Source organism: Pan paniscus, chromosome 1, assembly GCF_029289425.2.
Source record: "Pan paniscus chromosome 1, NHGRI_mPanPan1-v2.0_pri, whole genome shotgun sequence".
NCBI lineage: Eukaryota > Metazoa > Chordata > Mammalia > Primates > Hominidae > Pan > Pan paniscus.
In genome coordinates, this window is record NC_073249.2 from 184,615,401 (window position 1) to 184,637,859 (window position 22,459).

Consider the following 22,459-nt stretch of genomic DNA (forward strand, 5'->3'; position numbering starts at 1 on the left):
AGAATGAGTAAATTATATATAAAGAAACACAAATCAGACCTCCCCCTCTTTTTTTCTCTTTTTTTAGACACAAGATCTTGCTAAGTGGGCCAAACTGGTCTCGAACTCCTGGCTTAAGCAATTCTCCTGCCCTGTTGACTTCCCAAAGTGCTAGGATTACAGGCATGAGCCACATGCCTGGCCTCAGGCTTCTCTTTGATGCTACTAAATGCCAGAAGATAATGGAGCATTGTATGCAGAGTTTTGAGGGAATGGGTTTGGAATAACAAATATTATGCCCAAATTTTAATTCATATGTGAAGGCAAGAGAAAGACATTCCTTGATATGCAGAGATTAGAAAGTATCCTGCCCTTGTTTTCATGTGTCTTTCCTGAAAAAAATTACTTACCCGTGATCAAGATTAATTAAATTAAATAATAATGACAAAGTGAAGTTATAAAACAACCAGTTGGAACATTGAAGCAAACTAAGCAAAGATATAATGATTTTAAGTTGCTTTTTGAAGTAATTTAAGTGTAAAAAATCTTGACCAAAAGAAAGCAAAGCACACAGTCCAGTATCACAAAACATTATAAAAGGACAAATTAAAGAAGCATGTATAGAACTAGATGACAGACACAGCTAACATGTTCGTTGTGCCAATAAATGTAAGAGGGTTAAACTGCCGTGTTTAAAGCTAGACTTTGTAGACTGCTTTTTTTGTTGTTTTTGAGTTGGAGTCTCTCTCTGTCGCCCAGACTGGAGTGCAATGGTGTGTTCTCAGCTTATGGCAACTTCTGCCTCCCAGATTCAAGCGATTCTCTTGCCTCAGCCTCTCAAGTTGCTGGGATTGCAGGCGTGAGCCACCACACATAGCTAATTTTTGTATTTTTAATTGAGGCAGGGTTTCACCATGTTGGCCAGGCTGGTCTCGAACTTCTGACTTCAGGTGATCCGCCCGCCTCGGCCTCTTAAAGTGCTGGGATTATAGGCGTTGAGCCACTGCACCCGGCCCTGCTACTTTCTTTCAACAACAAGGTGTCAAATGGTCGAGCGGTCCCTAAGCAACAGTGCAGTGGCAGCTGCTGGTTGGATTTATCACATCTGTATAGTTTGATCCTGTAAGGCCACAATGAGCCCACATGGATTGAGATAATTTTATTACTTATACAGACAGTATAAACCAGGTTAGCATGGTGTCAGCTCCCTACATCCCACGTGACAGTACCAAAACAGAGGACCAAATGACAGACTACTCGAGTAGTAGCTCACTCTGTAATAGAGGAACAAATTCCATAGTGCAATTAAGCAGTTTTATAACCTGCAGCTGTACCCTAAGGGAGTAAGGCAGAAAGTCCCATGCCTCACTCAGCCAGGGAGGTAGATGAGAAACTGTTTCTTGGCAACCTCTGGCAAAATAGAAAGGTAGATGAGTAACTGCCCCATGGCCATCTCCTACAAGACATAAGGGCAGATGAGAATTTTCGCCTCAAAACCACTTGTTCCAGGATAATCACAGGGTGTTCCACCAAGGCTTAGGTCATCCTGCCATGGAGCCTTGCCTATATGGTTTGTGTGGAGATGTGTAAGGACACTAGGGTGCCAGTGGCGGAGCCATTTTCCTATGTAAAAATTCATATTTTTCCACGTTATTGCAGACTCCTTATGAGCATTATTTTTAATGACTGCGTAAGTTTCTAGTCAATGTTCATACCTTAATTTTTCAAAACACTAAACAAATGGTAGTTTACCATCCTTTCATGTAGTACGTAGTCTTTAGGAAATACAGATGATTATCTTTTATTGATTTTATTTCTAGTTTTCCTGCTTTTAAAGATAAGTTTTCCCTGGAAGTGAAGAGTTAGGCATATTTAAGCTCCTTGTTGCTTTGGGCAGAGCCATACATCTGACTCATAGTAATCACAGTATTTGGGTTTGTATACTAAAAAGTTAATTGAATAAATGAAAGAAATGTTAGTAGTTTTATGGCTTAGTGGAGTTTGAGATAAAATACCTTATGTAGAAATCAAGATTGAAGATTCTACAGAAAGGCTAGAAGGATTCTAGGCCTAACTCATCACTTATTTGTATGATCTGAGGCAAGTTATTTAACTTCTTTGAATTCTTTCCTTCTGTGAAGTATGGAGGTTGGGTTAGACTTCTACAGTTCTTCAAGATTCAGTTTAGCTGTTTTGCTTTCTGTCCATTATGCTTTAACAGAGGATGGGAAAGCCTAAGACAGAAGAGTTATTTTCTTTGAATTCCAATGTTGACACTGTTTTCAGTTATATATTTTATATAACAAGCCAATTGTAATTAGTAGAGAGGCTGAATTAGTTGTGTTTTCTTTTAATGTTAGGTGACAAGCCATCCAGAATCAGTCTCTCAATCATTAACTCCTCAGCAGCAACCACAGTACAACCTTCCAGAAAGAGACAAGCAACTACTTTTCTCAGAATATAATTTTGAAGATCTTAGTGCCTCATTTCGGAGCCTTTATAAGTCAGTTTTTGAGCAGTCACTTAGTCAACAAGGTAAGTTTTCTTAAAATCTTTTTTATAACAAAGTTTTATTGGAAAAAGGTTTTTAAATTATTTCACATGGCAGCTGTTATACTCTTAATCTTAGAATATTATCATCACAATAAGAATCAGGTAATTGTAGTTTGCCCTTTGTGCCTTTACTGTGTTCTATTTATATCATAGCACAAAAATGGCAGATAAATTTTATGTTGCATGCCTACTTACTTGTTTACTAGTGGCATCCAGGAACACTGTGTTAAAGAATTCTGACACTGCATCTATACCATATGGGAAACACTACTATAATTAATTAGTGATATCTGGCATATGAAGTGTTTGAGTGGTGAATGTTGCACCACGAGAATAGATGTGCCTTGCTTTTGTTCTGACTGGTATTAGCAAAAAGAGATAACTATCGGAATGTGGTAGCGCCAAATTTGTGATTTTGAGTGTGGCACTTAGAAGTGAATACATCAGCTACTAGTAAACGCTAGGTCATTGTTGTACACGATATACTTAAGTCAGATTTTAATATTAAAAGTGACTTTAGTTGAGATACACTGTTGCATCTTGACCAAATGGTAGATTCTTGCTATAATGTGTTCTCTTCCCATTAGCTGCTGGTTTAATTTTAATCAGAGGGTAAAAATGTCACAGTATCTTTTCCCCAGAGATGAATTGTCAGAAATTGTTGGGAACTCTACTGTTGAAGCATTTCCTAATTACTTGTTTGTTTGGCACATTAACTATTTACACCCCATGTTTTATTCCTTTCCTGCTGCTGTGTCAAAATACCTTAGAATGGGTAATTTATAAACAACAGAAATTTATTTCTCACAGTTTGGGAGGTTGGGAAGTTCAAGATCAAGGAACCAGCAGATTTGGTGTCTGGCGAGGGCTTGTTCATCATAAATGATGCCTTTTAGCGGTATTCTCACATGGAGCTGAACGCTGTGTCCTCATGTGGCAGACGACATGGAAGGGCAAAAAGTAGCTAGTTCTCTCAACCCCTTTTGCAAGGCCTAATCCCTAATTACCTCCTAAAGGTCCCACTTCTTAATACCATCACCTGGGGGTTTAAGTTCCAACATGCGAATTTTGGAGGGACACATACATTCAAACTGTGGCACCCCAACTCAGAAAGTTTACATGTTCATAGCAGTGAACAAAAATGAACAGAAATCCTTGTCTTTATACTGTTTGCATTTTAATACTTACTGTCAGTTAATGTTATATACTGTTATTTATATTGATGAATACTGATGTTATGTATGTGAAATGGCTTTTTCTGGTTAGTATTTGAGTTTAAAGTAAGATTCATATGTTTTCCAACTTTTAAATTTTTTATCTATAAAAGTATAAAAAGAACTGATGGAAGACTTTGCTAAGCAAATCCAACCTTGGTATTCACAATAGAAAAATAAGGGCTTTGAAATAACAATGATGACAATTTCTGAAGCCCATAATTGCATTCCATCACACTATTAAAAAAAAAAAAAAAGGAACATCGATAGGAAGTCTGGGTTCTAGTCCAGGTTCTGCCATTAAGTCAACTGAGTTTACTTCTCATCTCTGGACCTCAGTATCCCCATTTGTACAATAAAGAGGGTTGGATTAGATCAGTGATTTTCAGATTGTTCTCTTCAGAGGCCTTGGCTTTTGTAAAGATCTTAGGGACTGCAGGAGGAGAACTGTGCAGATGCAGAGGTAGACCTAGTAAGCTTCCTTCCCCACCTTCAAAAAAAAAAACTATATTATACTTATCAGTTTTATATATTGGGCTTCTGGAGAGATATTTTGCTTTCTTTTATTTAAAAATAATTTGAGATTGAAAATGTTGATACAGATCAGACCTTGGTTCCCTTGTAAAATGCTAGGATTTTATTGAAAATTGATAAATTACTGCTTTCTTTGATCTTACAGTAATAACCCTATAGATTCCTTATATGTGACTATTTTCTAGGGCCAAGGCAAGAACTTTTATTAACTCTTCTGCCTGTAAAACTTGGTAGCTTTTAAGATTATCTTGCAATGAACACAAATACAGTTTTACTACTAATGACAAATAGAATAATTTTATCTTTTTTAAAAAGCTTGATTCTTTTATTGATTGATATTATCTTGTGTTTTTTTTTCATTCAATAAAATTATTTTTATGTTTGGTTCAGCATAACATTGCATGGGCTACCCTTTAGGATTTGAAAATAGTCTAGTTACATAGAACCAAATGTTGCAGTAAGGTTATCTAACTACTTGGAGAACAAACATAAATTATCCTTAACATTAAGCATTTTTGGCTTAATCATCATCATGGCAGCTAACATTTACAGAGCTCATCCTGCAGCTTACACCTTCACTATGTAGAAAGTAAAAAGTTCCTCTTCATAGTTTCCCTTCTTGTTAAAGAGTAAATCATAAGTGTTAGAAATAATAGTTTCTTTTAAAAACTAACTTCCTTTAAGCCTCCTTACTTTATGCTAATAACTTTTTGTTGGGCCCTATCCTGTGTAGCTGTTAAACATGCTCACAGGCACGTAGTACATTCTATGTCCTTGTACCTTAACTGAGATATTTGTGCTGGACGTGCTCACAGGCATGTTCCAGCTTGCAGCCTATGCCCCTTCCCTATTTGGCATAAACAACTTCCTCTTTTCCTTTGTCTTTCCATTACTTTTACCTATTTGGAAAAGTTTTAAACTATTAGCCAGTCGAGATTTAGTTTAGATTGTGCGGTCTTCTATCAAAGCCTTGGTCTTTATGCCTACAGAGAGCCATCCTGAGTGTGACCCCCACACCTTTCCCACTTTTCCCCGAACATTTCCTTATCTTTCAAGACTCAGTTCAGGCACTGTCTTTAAAAGAAAGGCTTCTCTATATTTTCAGCCTCCTCCTAGCTGAACAGACAAGGAGCAGTTTTCATAATCCTCTGTATACTTTAGCTTTAGTACTTAAATTGTTGGTCATAATCTTGTCTTTCTCTTCCACTTGAGGGTGGGGCATTATATTTCTTCTCAATAACCACAGAGCCTAGTGTGCAGTGGATGTTGCATTAACACTTATTAAATTGAACCAGTGTTGCTTCCTGGCATCATATGCTTTTGTTATGTTAATAATTTTACAAATGTTTGTCATAAAATACAACAGAAATCTGACCATAAATGATCTTGCTTTGTTTTTAGGTTTGATGAACATCCCTTCAGAATCTTCCCAGCAGTCCCACACTTCATGTACCTATCAGCACTCTCCCAGCAGTACAGTGAGCACTCACCCACACAGCAACCAAAGCAGCCTGTCCAACAGTCATGGCAGTGGCCTCAACACCACAGGCAGTAATTCGGTTGCACAGGTCTCACTATCTCACCCCCAGATGCACACACAGCCATCTCCACATCCTCCCCATCGACCGCATGGTTTACCGCAGCATCCGCAGCGTTCCCCACACCCAGCGCCACACCCACAGCAACACAGCCAGCTCCAGTCCCCTCACCCCCAGCATCCCTCTCCACATCAACACATACAGCACCATCCGAACCATCAGCATCAGACGTTAACACATCAGGCACCCCCACAACAGGTATCCTGTAATTCTGGTAAGTTTTTGTCTCCTGGCTTGTGTTTGGCTAACTGTGAATTAGGATCTGTCCTTTGTTATTTAGAGCTCATGTAGTATTTACTACCAAAACCTCTTTACATCTGTTTCCTTGCTATAATCCTATAGTTGTAACTCATTTAATTCATAGACTGACCTGGCGACTTTCTTGATTAAAATTTATTGTGGCAACATAGGCAAACCCAGCAACCCTTGCAGGTTTTTATTTTAACTCTTGTTTATAATTTAGATACATTATCTTACATTATCCTGCCAAATCAAGTATAGATGACCACATTTTATATATAGGAAAAGTGCAACTAAAAGAATTTTAAGTAATTTGCTTAAGATCATACTGTGGTAAGTGGTAGAACTGGGGTTTATATTCTGACATGTCTGACTTCAAAGCTTATAACACCAGTTATTCTAAAAGAACTAAAATTAGCAGACATTTGCTAAGTGGGTAGGGTTTGCTCACCTAGTCGCTGCAGAGTTTGCTTTATTTTTATTTGCCAGGTCACTATTTATTAAAGGAGCCTCCTCTTCCTCTTACCCACAACAACAACAAATTAGTCATGGCAAATGTCCTGGTTCCTGCTCATAATTTCATTTCAGTTAACCTTTTTCCTACCCTGACCTTTTGACTACCTGAGTTGTGTTTACCTCAAGAGATCTGGATTCTAGTACTGCTTTGGCTGTTGTATTACCTAAGTGACTTAAATCATATAATTCCTTTGAACCTTGGTTTCCTTATCCATGAAGTTCTTCTTGAACTAAAGGATCTGAGTCTGGTAGACTTGCATGTTCGTGGCTCATTTGGATATTAGTTTAATCCCCTCCCACCTAACAAATTTCTTCCTAAGTTACGACTTGCTTCATGGCAGGGTCATGTTGTCTCTAGTTGATTGTTTATTTTAAAAATCCATTATTGGCAGAATTTTGTAATCAAGTAGCCAGTAGTTGATATAGCCAAGAGTTGCCTTGATGTAGCAAAAGCAAACCAACCAGCCCTTTTTATTGGTCTTTATCTTCATCCATCCGGGGGAGGTCCTAGAAACAGTGGCTTGACAGCAGTCACTGAATGGAGAATTTTCTTCCTCTATTCAGCGCTGCTGTCTCATTGAGGGTAACTCTTGCTGCATGGCCTCTGACTAATGACTGGTTTGCTGACATACAGATTATGGAGTCTTAAACTCTTCTGATGTCATACCAGAGGATACCATTTCTGACTAAAAATGCCCTGACGTGGATTCATCAGCATTTCTTACAGAGATCTCACCCTTCTTCCTTCACTACCTTGGCAGGGGGACTGTGTTAAATTTTTTTCTCCTAAGGTTGCCTTGGAAGAAGCATTTACTCTTACTATATGATCTAATCCACCTGCGTTAAGTCATTGCATTAAATTGTACTGTGTGTTGCCTCTAAATGTGAACCTGCCTCTCTTGAGTTTTTTAAGGTCATAAGAAGACAGGAAAATGAACTTTATATAGGGGAAAATACAGATTTGTGTGACATTTCCTATCTGTTCATTTATTGGTACTGTAATGTAAAGAGCAGTATCAAGTTTGATATTACTAGGTGATGTGGCAATTTGGAAACTGCTAGACTGGAGGTTAGAAGACCTGGGTTCAAGTCTTAGATTCATCATGATAACCTTGCTAAGTTATGTCAGTTCTCTGGTTCAGTTTCTTTTATTTGTAAAATGGAGAGAAATAATACCTTTCTGCCTGTCTCACAGAGCAGATTGCCCAACACGTGATATAATGGGTACAAATCCCCTTGTAAGACGGGACAAGAATCAGCCAATTTCAGGAATAAGGGCAGCTCATCGTTTTCCCTTACCACACTTCACCCTTTCACCATCCAGGAATTACACTGTTGTCAATATTTTATAGGTGTTTCAAATGATTGGTATGCGACACTTGATATGCTAAAAGAAAGCTGTCGAATTGCCAGCAGTGTTAATTGGTCAGATGTAGACCTTTCACAGTTTCAAGGTAAGTGTTGGTTCTTTTTGACATATAACCAAATACACATGATCCTGTTTCTCTGCTAGATTATAACTTTCTTTGTAGTAGAAATAAACATCATCTTATATAGCATTTCTTTTGCAGTTGGTAAAATTCATAATAATTTTGGCCAGTTGGTATAGCAGAGGGTCACAGACAAGTTCTGAAAGAAATTTGGCCACATTTAAAATAATTGGGCTTTGAATAATTTAAAAAGGTCATTCTTCATTGCGTGGATAAATCACTACCATAAAGTGGAGTGAGTGGAAATTTTGAGAGCTGAAAAAAATTATGTCTTGCTATTTTCCTTGCAATGTTTATTGCATAACAGTGCTAACATATTTTTAATGCTTTCCTCATAGGTCTGATGGAGAGTATGAGACAGGCAGATCTCAAGAACTGGTCTTTAGACCAGGTTCAGTTTGCCGATCTTTGTTCTTCTCTTAATCAGTTCTTTACACAAACTGGCCTTATACATTCACAGAGTAATGTTCAGCAAAATGTTTGTCATGGTGCCATGCATCCAACAAAACCTTCCCAACACATTGGAACAGGTATGGGGTTAGTTATCTTCTTGATTTTTCTCATTTTCTCATTCGTACGAAATTTAGTAACTGTCTTAACCAACTTGGTTTGCTGCTAATGGTGACAGTGATCTGTTTACAAATTTTTATTTATAAGAAATGAATGAAAGCAAATAATTTATATGTAGGGTATATCTTAGAAAAATTGAGGTAACGAGACTATGTTTTTCTGTTGTGATTTATATGATTGCTTTATTATTTACAGTTAACTGTTGTAACCGTTATTCTTTTACTAAGTTATCAAACAAGAATTATATTGGAGATACTTATGTTTTTATAGGAACATAATTATGAAATTATATTTAAATTTGTACAGATCTGCAATGGAAATCAACGTGTCTTGTGTATCTCCTAAGAATGTTAAAATTGAACAATTCGAAGTGTTTGAAGAGTAGACGTAATGGAAAATAGTCTCACTGATGTTTTACTTTAGACCCAAAATCTTTCCTATATATTTTTTAAATCTCGCTTTCTTCCTTCATTCTTTACCCATGCAGCCATGTCTTCTACTCTGATTGCACATTTTTCTGTAGGAATTTCATATCCAAGTTACTTCTTTCTTCATTTTAATTCCTTACCTTCTCTTATCATCAAGTTTACTTCTTTTCTGTTATATTGATTTTACATTTTATGCCAACAAGCTCTCTCTTCTCTATCCTGAGTGGCTTCCTTTAACCATTATTCTATCTTACTTCACATCTTTCGTTCACCCATGGTTTGAGTTTATTCAACTCAAGCTTATCAGTCTGTGTCTTTTTTTTCATGAAATCTTTATTTCTGTATCCTTTGATGTAGTGGAAATCTATTATCTTTTCTTCTTCCATGTTGAATAGCTTTTCCTAAGCTATTTTGAATAGCTTACCTTGCCTGAAACCTTCAGTCACTATTTGATTCTGGTGACCTATTCATTCAGTAAATTATATCCACACAAGGGCCTTGTTCAGTCCCTGGCTGATTGCCCTCTGTGCCAGACACTAAAATTTAGTTTTTGATAACTTTATAGCTTCTTTGTCTCTCTCTCTCTCTCTCCTTTTGTTAGTTCTTTTTGGTATCTTTCTGATATATATTCATTTTTAAGCATCAAGATCTCTGTAATTCAGGTATCCTCACTTATGTGCCCTTCTTCCATTTCTTTTTTTAAAATCTTTTCTTGCAGATGGACAGCGTGTCTTCTTTGTTTCTCTCATAGGTTCTAAGCCCATACTTTGTCCCTTTCAGGATATATCACTTTAATTTTTCCAACTTGCTTTAAGTCCTTAGACCAGGTGTACCACCTCTCTCTGTTTTTTGTCCCTTTTTTCTCCTTTCCTCTTTTCTTTCTGTGTTCATCCGAAATTGTTGCTTCTGAGTGCTGTCATGCTGTTCACTTCTTTGCTAACTCCATCTCTAACCATTTCAGTCAGCCTCAAAAAGTACTAAGTGAAATTAAATAGCTTATGTATATATCACTAGTCTTGTGTGTTTGGGGGTAAGTACCTGTGTTGCTCATAGATTGTTGCCGTAGGCAGGAGAAGTAGAAGATGATGTGGGTCAGTGTTAGAAGAAGGCAATCTCGGCCAGGCATGGTGGCTCATGCCTGCAATCCCAGCACTTTGGGAGGCCGAGGCGGGCTGATCACCTGAAGTCAAGAGTTCGAGACCAGCCTGGCCAACATGGCGAAACCCGTCTCTACTAAAAATACAAAAATTAGCCGGACTTGGTGGCACATGCCTGTAATCCCAGCCACCCGGGAGGTTGAGGCAGGGGAATCGCTGGAACCTGGGAGGCGGAGGTTGTAGTGAGCCGAGATCACACCAGTGCACTCCAGCCTGGGTGACAGAGGGAGACTTCGTCTCAAAAGAAGAAGAAGAAGAAGAAGGCAATCTCAAAAGCCAGTGTACATGTTAGGCAGCAGCTCTCATGTTGGTGAATTTCAGTTTTGTGCCCTAAGTCTGTAAGAAAGGTCTATGTGTACCTTTTGGTCTTGGAACTTGGTAGTTTTGTCATGGAAAAAACACTTTATCTGCTGCTGTCCTCTGTCAGAGTACCCAGGCACTCCTTCTAGATTCTCTCTAGACTGAGATCCTGAGTTATTTTCCTGAAGCCCTTTGTTCCTCAACTTCTGTAGTCATCTATTCTTGAGCCTTGACCTTGGTTATTTGTTCTGGTGTTCTGTGATTCTGTTAATTTTTTCTGTCATCTCTTTTGTTAGGGCCCTCCTCCTTTCTAGGGTCCCGATGACACCTTCGTGATTCTCAGTGCTACCCTAGTCACAGCCTATCAAAGGTAGAAAAACTGTAGTTTTTCTTCAGTGTTTATTCAATTCTTTCTACTCTCACTCCACTTTTGTATTTTCCTTCTGACTCATGCCTGCCAAGCTGTTTTGGCCTCTGACAACAGTTGTTCTCTCATCAATTATGGTGCTCCAAGTATTCATCACTTCATGCCTGCTGATGTCTGTTCACAAATATTCAGATTTTTTTTACGTGTCCAGCCTGCTTCCTCTTGTTTTAAGTGTCAGTGTCTTTCTGTCATTCCTTTTTTCTCTGTCTTAAATCCCTGTATATCACATCCATTCAGATCTTTTACTTCCCTCATCTCTGCACCCCAATAATTCTTTGTCATAATTTCTTAGAAGTATAGTCAAGAGGAGACTTTCAGAGAGCTGTTGATTTTATCCCTTTATTTAACAGATAAGGACATTGTAATCCAGGGGGAGAAAGTGACTTACCCAATGTTGTAAAATTCATTTAGGTGTAGGTCTTGAGTCCCAGAATATAGTCTCTCCATTTCCTTAAACCTTTCCTGTCATTCCTGTCTTCAAGGACCCGCTTGGTAAACACCTCCATGAGCTTCCTGTAGACTCCAGAAATTAGTGGTGTAGTGTGGAAGGGGGAAGGGGAGAAGGTTGTTATAGAACAGTCTATGACATCTTTTCCTAAATCTTTTTACCTGTGGTTATAATTTGTTTATATCTTCTGGCTCTACTATTCTAATTTGATGCGTTGCTTAAAGGTCATCATTAAATATAGGTAGGAATGCAGTCATTGAGCACACACTAGACACCTTTTCTGTGTCTAGCTTTGTATTGGGCACTGAGAATAAAGACATGACCCCTGTAGTAGCTTTTATCTCAAAGAGTTCACAACCTAGTGGTTGAGACAGATCCATCAAGAAATACAGTATGTTCACTTTGGGAGGCCGAGGCAGGCGGATCATGAGGTCAGGAGATCGAGACCATCTTGGTTAACATGGTGAAACCCCGTCTCTACTAAAAAAATACAAAAAAATTAGCCAGGCGTGGTGGCAGGCGCCTGTAGTCCTAGCTACTCAGGAGGCTGAGGCAGGAGAATGGCATGAACCAGGGAGGCAGAGCTTGCAGTGAGCCAAGATCGCGCCACCACACTCCAGCCTGGGCGACAGAGCGAGACTCCATCTCAAAAAAAAAAAAAAAAAAAAAAAAAAAAATTCAGTATGTTGAGGGCTACACTTCTCCATAGGGTATCAGTGCAATAAGAATTCAGAGAAAGGGGTGCATACTTCTCTTGGAAAGATGGAAAATTTTTCTAGAAGACAGCATATTTAAGCTGGACTTTGTAGGTTAAGTAGGATTTTGCAAGACAGAGAGGTCAGATCATGTCATGTCTGTTTTCTGCTCAAAACCCTCCATCTTTCTCAGTAAAGACCAATGTTGTTACTATGGCCTATATGGCCTACACAATCTGATCACTGATTATTTCTGATCTTGTCTTCTGCCTTCTCCCCTCCACGCCTGTGCTCCAACACTGCTGGTCTCCCTGGTGTTCTTTGAACACACTAGGTAGCACACTCTACCTAAACAGGGCCTTTGTACTTGCTATTTCCTCTTGTCCAGAGTGGTCTTCCCTCAGTTAGACACATGACTCATTTCCTCATCTTGTTCCGTTTTTTTACCTCAAAAAACACCTGCTCAGGGGATGCCTTCCTTGGTCATCCTATTTAAATGGCACCACTACTCAGCAGTCCTTGTTCTCTCTCTCTGCTTTTTTTCCATAGCATGTTACATACTATTTAATTTACTTTGTTTGCCCCTACCCAACATGCCCAAGAATACACTCCCGAAAAGCAGAGTTGTGTTTTTTCATTGTTGTATCCATAGTGCCTCGAGCAGTGCCTGAAATCTTTGGAAACTGCATTGGAAGTTAATTTCTTACATAGGAAATTCAGGAATACACTCATTCAGACTCTATATTGAGAATATGGGAAAAAATGAGAATTAATGGGAATTTCTATATGAAAATAAAAGTGTTACGCATATGATGGAATTACAGAAAGTTAAGACTTTTATGTAGATGTTTGTTTATTGTCATAATCCTGTAATTCTTTCTCCCGTCTGCCTTTAAAGTAAGAATTACGAAGCCATAAAAGAGAAGTGGTAAAAGATTAATTCCCAATAAAAATCAGTTTTACATTTTCATTATGACATGAACTCGAAAGATGTGTAGAGTGAGAGCTAAGATTTTGAAGGACAGAGACAGGGAAGTTGTGGGTATATGAGTGACCATATTACTCTGAGTGGTGTGGCCCTTCCAGCTTGGTGCAGTCTTTAGAAAGTACACTAGGCGTGCATGTGAAGACTGATCAGCATTTGGAGACAGGATTCCGCCCCACGTCACTCGTACCAGTATTAGAGCTGTAGTTTAGTATAACTTTTCTCCGCTTTTTTCTTTCTAAATCATCAGTATGGTCAGTCAATCAAAGAGCTCAGTTCTGACTATAAACTTCACTGATAAAAGGCATGTTATCATGGGAGGCAGGGACAGGGGGTCAGAAGTCTTGAATTCTGGTCCTGGTTCTGTCTCATTTCCTCTCTGTCCCTGTTTCCCTATCTGCATGGACAGAGGTAAGGTCAGATTAGATTATCTCTGAGGCCATCTCAAGCCTGGATAATCTGGCTTTCCACTGGAGGGTATAGACTTGTGAGCAGCCAAATACAGAATGCCTTACCTTAATAGAAGTGGAAGATTTTTTTCCACTCTTTTTAGTTTCCTCTGGGAAAATGATTACTATTTTTTAGTTTCATTACAACATTACTAGAATTCAAGTGTAATTTACATGAAATAGTAGATAACCTTAGGGAAGTAGCCTTTCCAGAATTCCAGATGTTCCTTACAATGTGAACCACTTTTATAATCATTCCTCATGAGTTATTGGAGGAGGGGTCATGTTTGTTCTCTCTTTTGCATTGTGATGTAACGTAGTTGACATTTTGGAGGCGATAACACTTGATGTCTCCTGTTAATGAAAATATATTAAGAACCTTCTGAAGTAAAATTTGAATGAGATCCATGGTCCCCATCCTCACACTCTAGAATAATACTCCCCTCCCCTCCCCTCCCCTCCCCTCCCCTCCCCTCCCCTCCTCTCCCCTTCTCTCCCCTCCTCTCCCCTCCTCTCCCCTCCTCTCCCCTCCCCCACCCCGCCCCGCCCCCTCCACTCCACCCTCTCCGCTCTCCTCCCTCCGCTCTCCTCTCTCTTCTCTTTTGACAGGGTCTCACTCTATTAACCAGGCTGGAGTGTAGTAGCACAATCTCGGTTCACTGCAACCTCCGTCTCCCAGGTTCAAGTCTGAGTAGCTGGGACTACAGGCTCATGCCACCACACCCAGCTAATTCTTTGTATTTTTAGTAGAGACAGGGTTTTGCCATCTTGGCCAGTCTGATCTTGAACTCGTGACCTCAGGTGATCTGCCCGCCTCTGCCTCCCAAAGTGCTGGGATTATAGACCTGAGCCACCATGCCTTGCCCAGAATAATGTTTTTAATCATCATTGCTTGTTGTAGCTCTTTTACCATGTGCAGATCTTTACTGTTACTTTGTGCTTCCCAGGTACTTGTTAATTAACAGGGGCACACATGGTTACACATAGTTAGGCCTGCTTCGAGGATGAGAACATCAGGGAAGTAGAGAAATAGGTGGTGATGTAGAAAGAGTCCATGAGTGGCTTGGTGCGGTGGCTCATGCCTATAATCCGAGCACTTTGGGAGGCTGAGACAGGTGGATCACTTGAGGTCAGGAGTTTGAGATCAGCCTGGCCAACATGGTAAAACCCCATCTCTACTAAAAATACAAAAATTAGCCAGGCGTGGTAGTGCACGCCTGTAATCCCAGCTACTTGGGAGGGTGAGGCAGGAGAATCGCCCGAACCCAGGAGGCAGAAGTTGCAGTGAGCTGAGATTGCGCCACTGCATTCTAGCCTGGGTGACAGAGTGAGACCCTGTCTCAAAAAAGAGAGTCCATGAGTTAGGAGATCTGGATTGTAGCCCTAGCACTGTCAAACTAATGTGTCTTTGGGCAAGTCAGGTTAGCCTTTCTGAGTTTCAGTTGCCTCATCTGTAAAATGGGTGTAACAATCCCTGTCTTACCCTCCTTTGGGGCTTAGTGGGAGGGTCAGATGAAGTAATGGATACAAAAATACTTTTGAATTGTAATGAGGTATGTGACAGCAACAATAATAGACATAACTTGCCTACCAGCGTACAGTTAGTGGCAGCGCCAGCATTAGTTCAGTGTGTTCACACCCGGCCTGGCACCCTGTTCAAAAGGCCAAGACCACAATTTTAGCATCTGAAAGGAGTAATATTTTCTTCCCCCTTTCTCCTCATTTTACCTGCTTAATTTACTTTCAGAGTAACAATTCTGTTAAGATTTTAGTGCTCCATTTGTTTTATTTGTGGTAACATGTTTTCCCTCTTTCTGCTTTTAATCTGATTAGGAAATTTGTACATAGATTCTAGGCAAAATCTCCCTCCTTCAGTGATGCCACCCCCTGGTTATCCTCATATCCCACAGGCACTCAGCACTCCAGGAACAACGATGGCAGGTGAGAGAGAGAGAGAGAGAGAGAGAGAGAGAGAGAGTGTGTGTGTGTGTGTGTGTGTGTGTGAGCACTCCAGGAACAACGATGGCAGGTGAGAGAGAGAGAGAGAGTGTGTGTGTGTGTGTCAGTTATTACCCAGAGTTCAATATTGAGAAGCATGTGTGTGTGTCAGTTGTTACCCAGAGTTTAATATTGAGAAGCGTTAGCTTTCCCGATGGTGAATGAGGCTGCCTCAAGGAGTGAACTCCCTGTTAAGAGGGGCTAGGGGACAATGTCTGGACAGCCACTTGGCACTTGTGCTAGCAAAGGGATTCAAGCGTCAATTGGTGTTTGGACTGTAGGACCTGAAGTCCTTATTAGCCCAAGATGCAATGATTCTACTTATTCTAGTTATTTATTGTCTTGCCTCTCTAAGAAGTCCTGGGGTCATAGTTGAGGGTGTTTGACAGGACTTTAGCAGGTTTTAGGAACCTACTTTATTAGCTCCTGTAGATTCTGCTTCATTCATTCCTATGGAGTTCCCCCAGCTATAGTTTCCAGGGAAGTACCTTGTAGAGAAGGTAAATTTTAGGTGTTAACTGGTTCATACACTTTTCCCGCTGGGTTCTTGAATGCAGGATTCATTTAGCCGGGGGAATACGGCACATTGTTAGAGCTGGAAAGTATCTTAAGGATCACTTAGGATAATGGAGGCTCTGAAGGAGAAATGCCTTGCCCAGGCCACCCAGTTTAGTGAGTGGCCAGACCAAGACTCAAGCCCCAGTGTCTGGATTCAGAGTCCATTGTTTTTCTCACATACCACACAATCCTTTACTTAGGCTATTTGAGGAAAAGACATAAAGGTAATGGGGTTGGGGGTGGATTTAAAACCTTGAAGAACTGTGTGGCAGACAGCAGTGAGGAAGGAGTTGGGATCAAGTGATATGTCCTTTGCTGAAGGGGGAAGGAATGTTAACCTGTTGTGAGTGCTTACTACTAATTTGTAAGTGGCACCATAAGGTGGTAAGGCTCTGGAGCCAGATTGCTTGTGTTTGAATCTTCATGCTTTGCCACTTAATGGCTGTGTGATATTAGGCAAGCTACCTAACCCTCCTACGTCAGCTTCCCTGTTTGTAAAAGGGGCTAATAAAACTACCTATGTCCTCGAGTTGTTAGGATTAAATGAGAATCATGTAAATTAGTGCCTGACCCACATTAAGGAACTTATAAGTTTTTTTTAAATGGAGGCATTTTACCTATATTGTGATATACTGAAAACCTTAGCATTAAATAATTGTACAAGAAAATATTTCAGGGCATATGAGAAAAATGAGTAGCAGACTACTTGAAATTTTGTAATCAGAGTACTAAAAAAAAATCCAGTAAAACTTCCACAACAGTTAAAAGGATATGTATAATTTGTAATAAAAGAAAGAATTCTACAAGTAAATATCAACCTCTACTTTTAAAAAGCAGCTGGTTTAGAAGGGGGTCTGTCAAGATACGGTGGAGACACAGACCCAGTGAATCAAAATTGGGGAGCACAAACAGCACATGGCCAAACCGGTACAAGAAGAGCATGGGAAGGTGGGCATTCTGTACTCAGCTGTGGTTCCTTCTGGTTTCCTGTGTTCCCTTGTTGATGTCCTCTGTGTTCACTTGACATTACTTGGTGGCACAGAAATTAGCTTGCTGGGGAAAATTCAGTATGACGTCATTGGTGCACTGCCATCATTATCCTGTTTACCATTCTCATGGGAGCCAATTCATGTTACTGAAACAACATATTGGAGCAAAACAGACTGTAAGAGCGGTGGCTACATTGGCACTTTTCTTGTGTCTTCCTTACTGCAGCCTGGTATAATGGAAGGAGTGTGGATCAAGTGAACTGACCTCAGATCCTATCTTTGTCCCCTACTGGTTGTGTGACTTTGGGTAATTTACTCATCCTCTTAAACCGTATCCCCTTACCTATAAAATAAGGATCATAAGAGCCACTTTTTGAAGGCTTATGGTTGAATTAGTGAGATAATGTGTGCCTGGCATATAGGAAGTACACAGTAGGGGTTAGTTTATTTCTTACTTTCTTCTCTACCCAAGTCGCTGCTATTATTGCCTCTTTCCTTCCAGGCCATCACAGAGCCATGAACCAGCAGCACATGATGCCTTCCCAAGCCTTCCAGATGCGGCGTTCCCTGCCTCCAGATGACATCCAGGATGACTTTGATTGGGATTCAATTGTGTAGGGCTTGTTTCTGCAAGACACCAGACCCTAACGTTACCTTTCTGTGCAGTGAAGGGAAAGGTTTAAGAGAATCCAGTTGAGAAAACAAACTTGCTAATCACTTTACCAATGTTATCAAAATTACTTTTGAAGACAATCAGAAGGATTTTAGCTGGATAACTTACTGCTTTTATCTGACCCAAACAAGTACTACATGTTTGTCTCCCTGCCAGCTGCCCTATGTAGCTCCTAACTGTTGTGTGATTTGGACGGCTTTTTGCATATTTGTGTCAGTTTGATGTTAACCACAAGTGCCAGACTGATTTTTCAGACGGAGCCTATTTTGCTGCAAGCAGTTTATATAAAGATACATATGTGTAAATATATGTACAAAAATTACTGAAAGGCTTCAGTTTTTTCTAATTGGATTATTATGTCTTGAAAGGAAAGTTATTGTCAGTTTTTATTCCTTGTTAGGCTATTTTCTGCAGGATGCTTTTAACTGATGTAGGAAACTGAAAGGAAATAGATTTTTTCCAAAACCCAGTTCCCCTTATTTAATCTTTTTTAGAAATGTGGGTAATGAATTATAAGTCAAGGAAACCAGAATTTGACACACTCCAACAATCCAAAGGGGCATGTTGCTCCTGAGCAGCATGAAGAACTGACCAAATTGGTTTTGATGCTTGGGGGATCATAGAGTATTTATGTCTGCTTTTCTAAATCTGCGTTACAATAGCTCTAAAATTTGTTGATTGGTAAGAAATTGGGCATTGCTTGGCTCTTTAAACACATCAGTGCTTCCACATTCACCTATGTATTTATTATTCAAAAGTGTCATTTTAATATTTATTGCTACCTTCTGTGAATGCTTAGCTCCTGTCGGGTTCATTAAGGAGAAATGTGTCTGAAAGCACAGAATTATTATTATTTTTTTCTTTTTTTGAGATGGAGTCTTGCCCTGTTGCCCAGGCTGGAGTGCAGTGGCACGATCTCGGCTCACTGCAACCTCCGCCTCCCGGGTTCAAGCAATTCTCCTGCCTCAGCCTCCCGAGTAGCTTGGAGTGCAGGTGCACACCGCCATGCCTGGCTAATTTTTTGTATTTTAGTAGAGACGGGGTTTCACCGTGTTGCCTGGGCTGGTTGCAAACTCTTGAGCTCAGGCAGTCTGCCTGCCTCAGCCTCCTAGAGTGCTGGGATTACAGACGTGAGCCACTGCGCCCGGCCCAGAGTTACTTTTCTTGATAAGAATTTACAGATAAGACACTCAGAGAGACATTGTGTCATTCTCTATCATTACTCCTTTTACCATGTGAGTAGATTTCTCTGTCTTGGCATTCTTGCTGATTCAGACTTATTAGTTAAATCGGATTTTTCTGGAATTTGAATCAGATTCCATTTGGGCAACAACAGCAGGGCAGTGTTTCTAAAGCAGGTTTCCCCACTCATCTAGGTTGTCTTGAAAGGAGGATAGAGCCACTTACAGTTTTATTTGCTTCAGTGTTTAATGTAGATATTATGTGGCCTGCTGTTTCTGTTGTCTTGTATGTCTGTGTATGCATGACATTTGGTCCCTTTCTTTGAAATGCAGCCCACCTCTTACGGGTTTTTTAGTGGTGGTGGTTTGTTTTGTTTCATATCATATCACAGTTTGCATGGACTGATTATCTTAGTTTTATGATAAAACTAGAAGAAATGAGGGGTTTTTTTTAATGAATAGATTTTGAATTGATTCTTTAGACCCCCCAAAAAGTGTCAGTTCTAATGGGGAAATATATTCCATCAAGTCAAAGAGTAATAACTGCTCACTAGTTGCTTTTTAGCATCTCTGGTCTTATCAGCCATGCTAAATCACTTTAATTAGCCTTAGTGATTCTATGGTTGAGTAATCTCTACTTGAACTAAACAAACATCTTTTGTTTCTGTGTGTGTGTGCTGTGAGAGTGTGCGCGCGTGTGTGTGTGTGTGTGTTTTAATGGAGTGTTGCCTTGAATGAATCACTGGGAAGCCAGCCATGGTAAGGGCTGGTGAGGTTGGGGAGAAAGGAAGAGCTTTATGTTTCTCTGTTGTTTGGACCCTACTTGGCATGAAAAAGGAAGCTCAGTTCCAGCCCCTTGGATCAACAAAAATCAGAGGATTCTGGAAAGGCAGCCAACTTGCGCCTCTTAGAAGGATCAGAGGCAAGATGAGATGGCAGCCTGCAGAGTAAATGCTTGAAAAAAGAGGGGTGATTTTCAATGGTTTGCTTAAGTCACTGTTTTCTAGACACCAAAATAGCTGTTTTGAAACTGTTTTAATTGCTTGGGTAGCAATGTGCACTTTAAACAATTTGGATATTGGAATGCAGTCTCATACTGAGTGATTTGAGTAGAACCACTGATGATGATTTTATAAATTGTGTGAAGCGAATTTCCCATTTGGCAATCATTTACTGATTTGCAGTGATGAATATTTTTATGAGAATTTAAACTTAGCAAGAATGGCCATGGAGGCAAAGCCTTCACCCAGACCCATCCCACTCTCCTGTGATCCAGGTGGTCCAGGAGCCCAGGACAGGCCTTTTCTGTGGGCCCTGGCCAGACAGGGTTACCTGGTGAGGTGCAGAGAGTCCCTCTAGTGGCCATTTTGTATGGTAGTTGCTAATGCAGAACAAGTTCTGTCTTGGGCTTAAATTGACTGAAGACTTTAGGGGGAAAGAATAGTAAATGCATGTAAACAAATGGGGGCACTCTGTTCAGGAGAATAATCTGACTGGCATTTGTGGCAGTTTTTGAAATGTAAATGTATTCATGTGTGTTCTTGTAAATACGTGTCGCTCAGATGTCCTTTGAAGTGGGAGGGAATCAATCCGGGGATAATTTCAAATGGAATAGAGTATTTTGATATTGTTCATTCAGAGGGTGATGTGTACATATCTATATTGTATATATGTGATGAAAATGCATTGGCTTTTTGTGCAGATACCACCTGCTCTCTGTACTGCTGTTGGACAGTCAGTGTTTTAATGTTTCTACAGTTTTGCTATTGCACGATTTCATATTTTGCCTCTATGATGAACGGCAACCATTATTTGTAACTGTTTAGTGCTGTAAAGAAATATTCCAAGTGTCATTAGGATTGTTGCTGCCAGAACTGATATGCATGAATGGCACTTAAAATAAATATATTATGTTAACTCTATTTACAACACTGATTGGTCTCCGTTGTTTGCTGTAATTGAAGAAGTGAGAATGGAGCTAGTCCAGGTGCAGAAACCCCACAGCCAGGACCCCAGAGTCCTTGGGGTCACTGAGATTGTGTCCTTTGCATTACTACCTGAGGACAGTAATTGCTGCCATTTAGTGAGCATCTTATTAGCTCCATGAACTTGGGGAAGTCACTGGATTTCCCTGGGCCTCATTTTCCTTATTTGCAGCGCCAGTACAATGAGGATAGTATCTGCCTCCTAGAGTTGTAGTGGGATTTACATAAATCAGTACATTTAAACATTTAGGACAGCACATGGGACATAAAGCATACTGGTACTCAGTATGTGCCAGGTGCTGTGCTAAGTAGATATTGTGGTCCTCCTTTTACCGATATGGGAACAGCTCAGATAGAGGTATAGAAACTTGTCTAGATTCTTTAGTTGGCAGGTGATAGAGCGGAGGTTTGAATCCAGGTCATTTGATTCCAGGCATCATGTTTTTTGCACAATCCTCTCATACTTCCTGAGGGAATTCCCCTCTCCCTACCCCCTGCCCTTGCCCCATCTTGTCCCCAGCACTGCCTTCCCAGAGCTATTTCCAAAAGGTGAAAGTGGGGCTTTACATTTGCTGAGCACATATTCTGTGTCAAGCCCTCTCATGAGAAATCCAGAGATGAGGAAGCCGCAGTTCCTGCCTTGAGAGGGTGCAGACTTGCCCAGGACAGGTAGCAAATGCCAGCCCAGGGAGGCTATTCTGAAGGTATGCTCTGGTAAGGCAAGATTCTGGTGATGCGGAGTTAGGTCATACTGAGGATTGGGGCCGTGGTTTAGGAGAGGCTCCAGGTATGGGCTACCAAGTTGAGTCTTCAAAGGGTCCCAGACAGATGGGAGGAGGTATTGCCATTTATACCATTACCTTGGGCAAGGCACGGGAGCTACCTTAGCATGGGGGTTGTGGGTTGAGGCGGGAGAAGTGCAGGGCTGCTGGTCAAGAGCTGAGCGTAGCAATTCTGTGAGAAATGCTGTCCCCACTTCACTGATGTGGAAACAGGCCTGGAGAGGCTAAGCAACGGGCAGACCAGCCATGTGGCTGGAAGTGAGATTAACCTGGAGTCCCTCCCACTCTAGAAGGGGGACCTTTTCATCAATCCCATGATCTACCCAAAGCCTCAGGCTGCTGCTAACGTAACCCACACAATGCTACCAGAAACATCTTTGGCAGTTTTACAGATAGGGAAACAAGGCCCAGAAACGTTAACCTGCCCAAATTCTCACAGCTAATAGAGGAGCTGGAATAATTCAGTCCAGACCTAACTCCAGAGTTCATTTCCTTTTACCTCACTGCTATCTAAAAAGAGGAATTTTCCCAAAGCCAAGGATAGTGACTATCCTCCGTGTGTGTGTCCATGTGTCCGTGTGTGTTCCTTGGAGGGAAAGCTGTGCTTCACTCCCATCACAGGTAAGCATTTGTCATTCGCGGTGCCTCTGAAGGACTGTAGTAAGGGCACCACTAAATGTAGTCACCTTGTGCTGATTCAGATGCAGCTG

At 40.5% G+C, this 22,459-nt stretch overlaps 1 protein-coding gene across 8 annotated transcripts in view; it reads left to right on the top strand.

Annotated features, from left to right (window-relative positions):
- FOXJ3 (forkhead box J3) overlaps positions 1–20,904 on the top strand; it is a 159,565-nt gene extending 138,661 nt beyond the window's left edge. For all 8 annotated transcript variants that reach the window (XM_034962680.3, XM_034962674.3, XM_034962691.3 and 5 more), the window contains 6 exons: positions 2,340–2,514; positions 5,682–6,092; positions 7,987–8,088; positions 8,463–8,654; positions 15,417–15,524; positions 17,631–20,904. In XM_034962680.3, coding sequence (XP_034818571.1) covers positions 2,340–2,514; positions 5,682–6,092; positions 7,987–8,088; positions 8,463–8,654; positions 15,417–15,524; positions 17,631–17,746 — 1,104 coding nt within the window. In that variant the 3' untranslated portion in view covers positions 17,747–20,904. The remainder of the gene's footprint in view (positions 1–2,339; positions 2,515–5,681; positions 6,093–7,986; positions 8,089–8,462; positions 8,655–15,416; positions 15,525–17,630) is intronic.
- Positions 20,905–22,459: the final 1,555 nt, after the last annotated feature.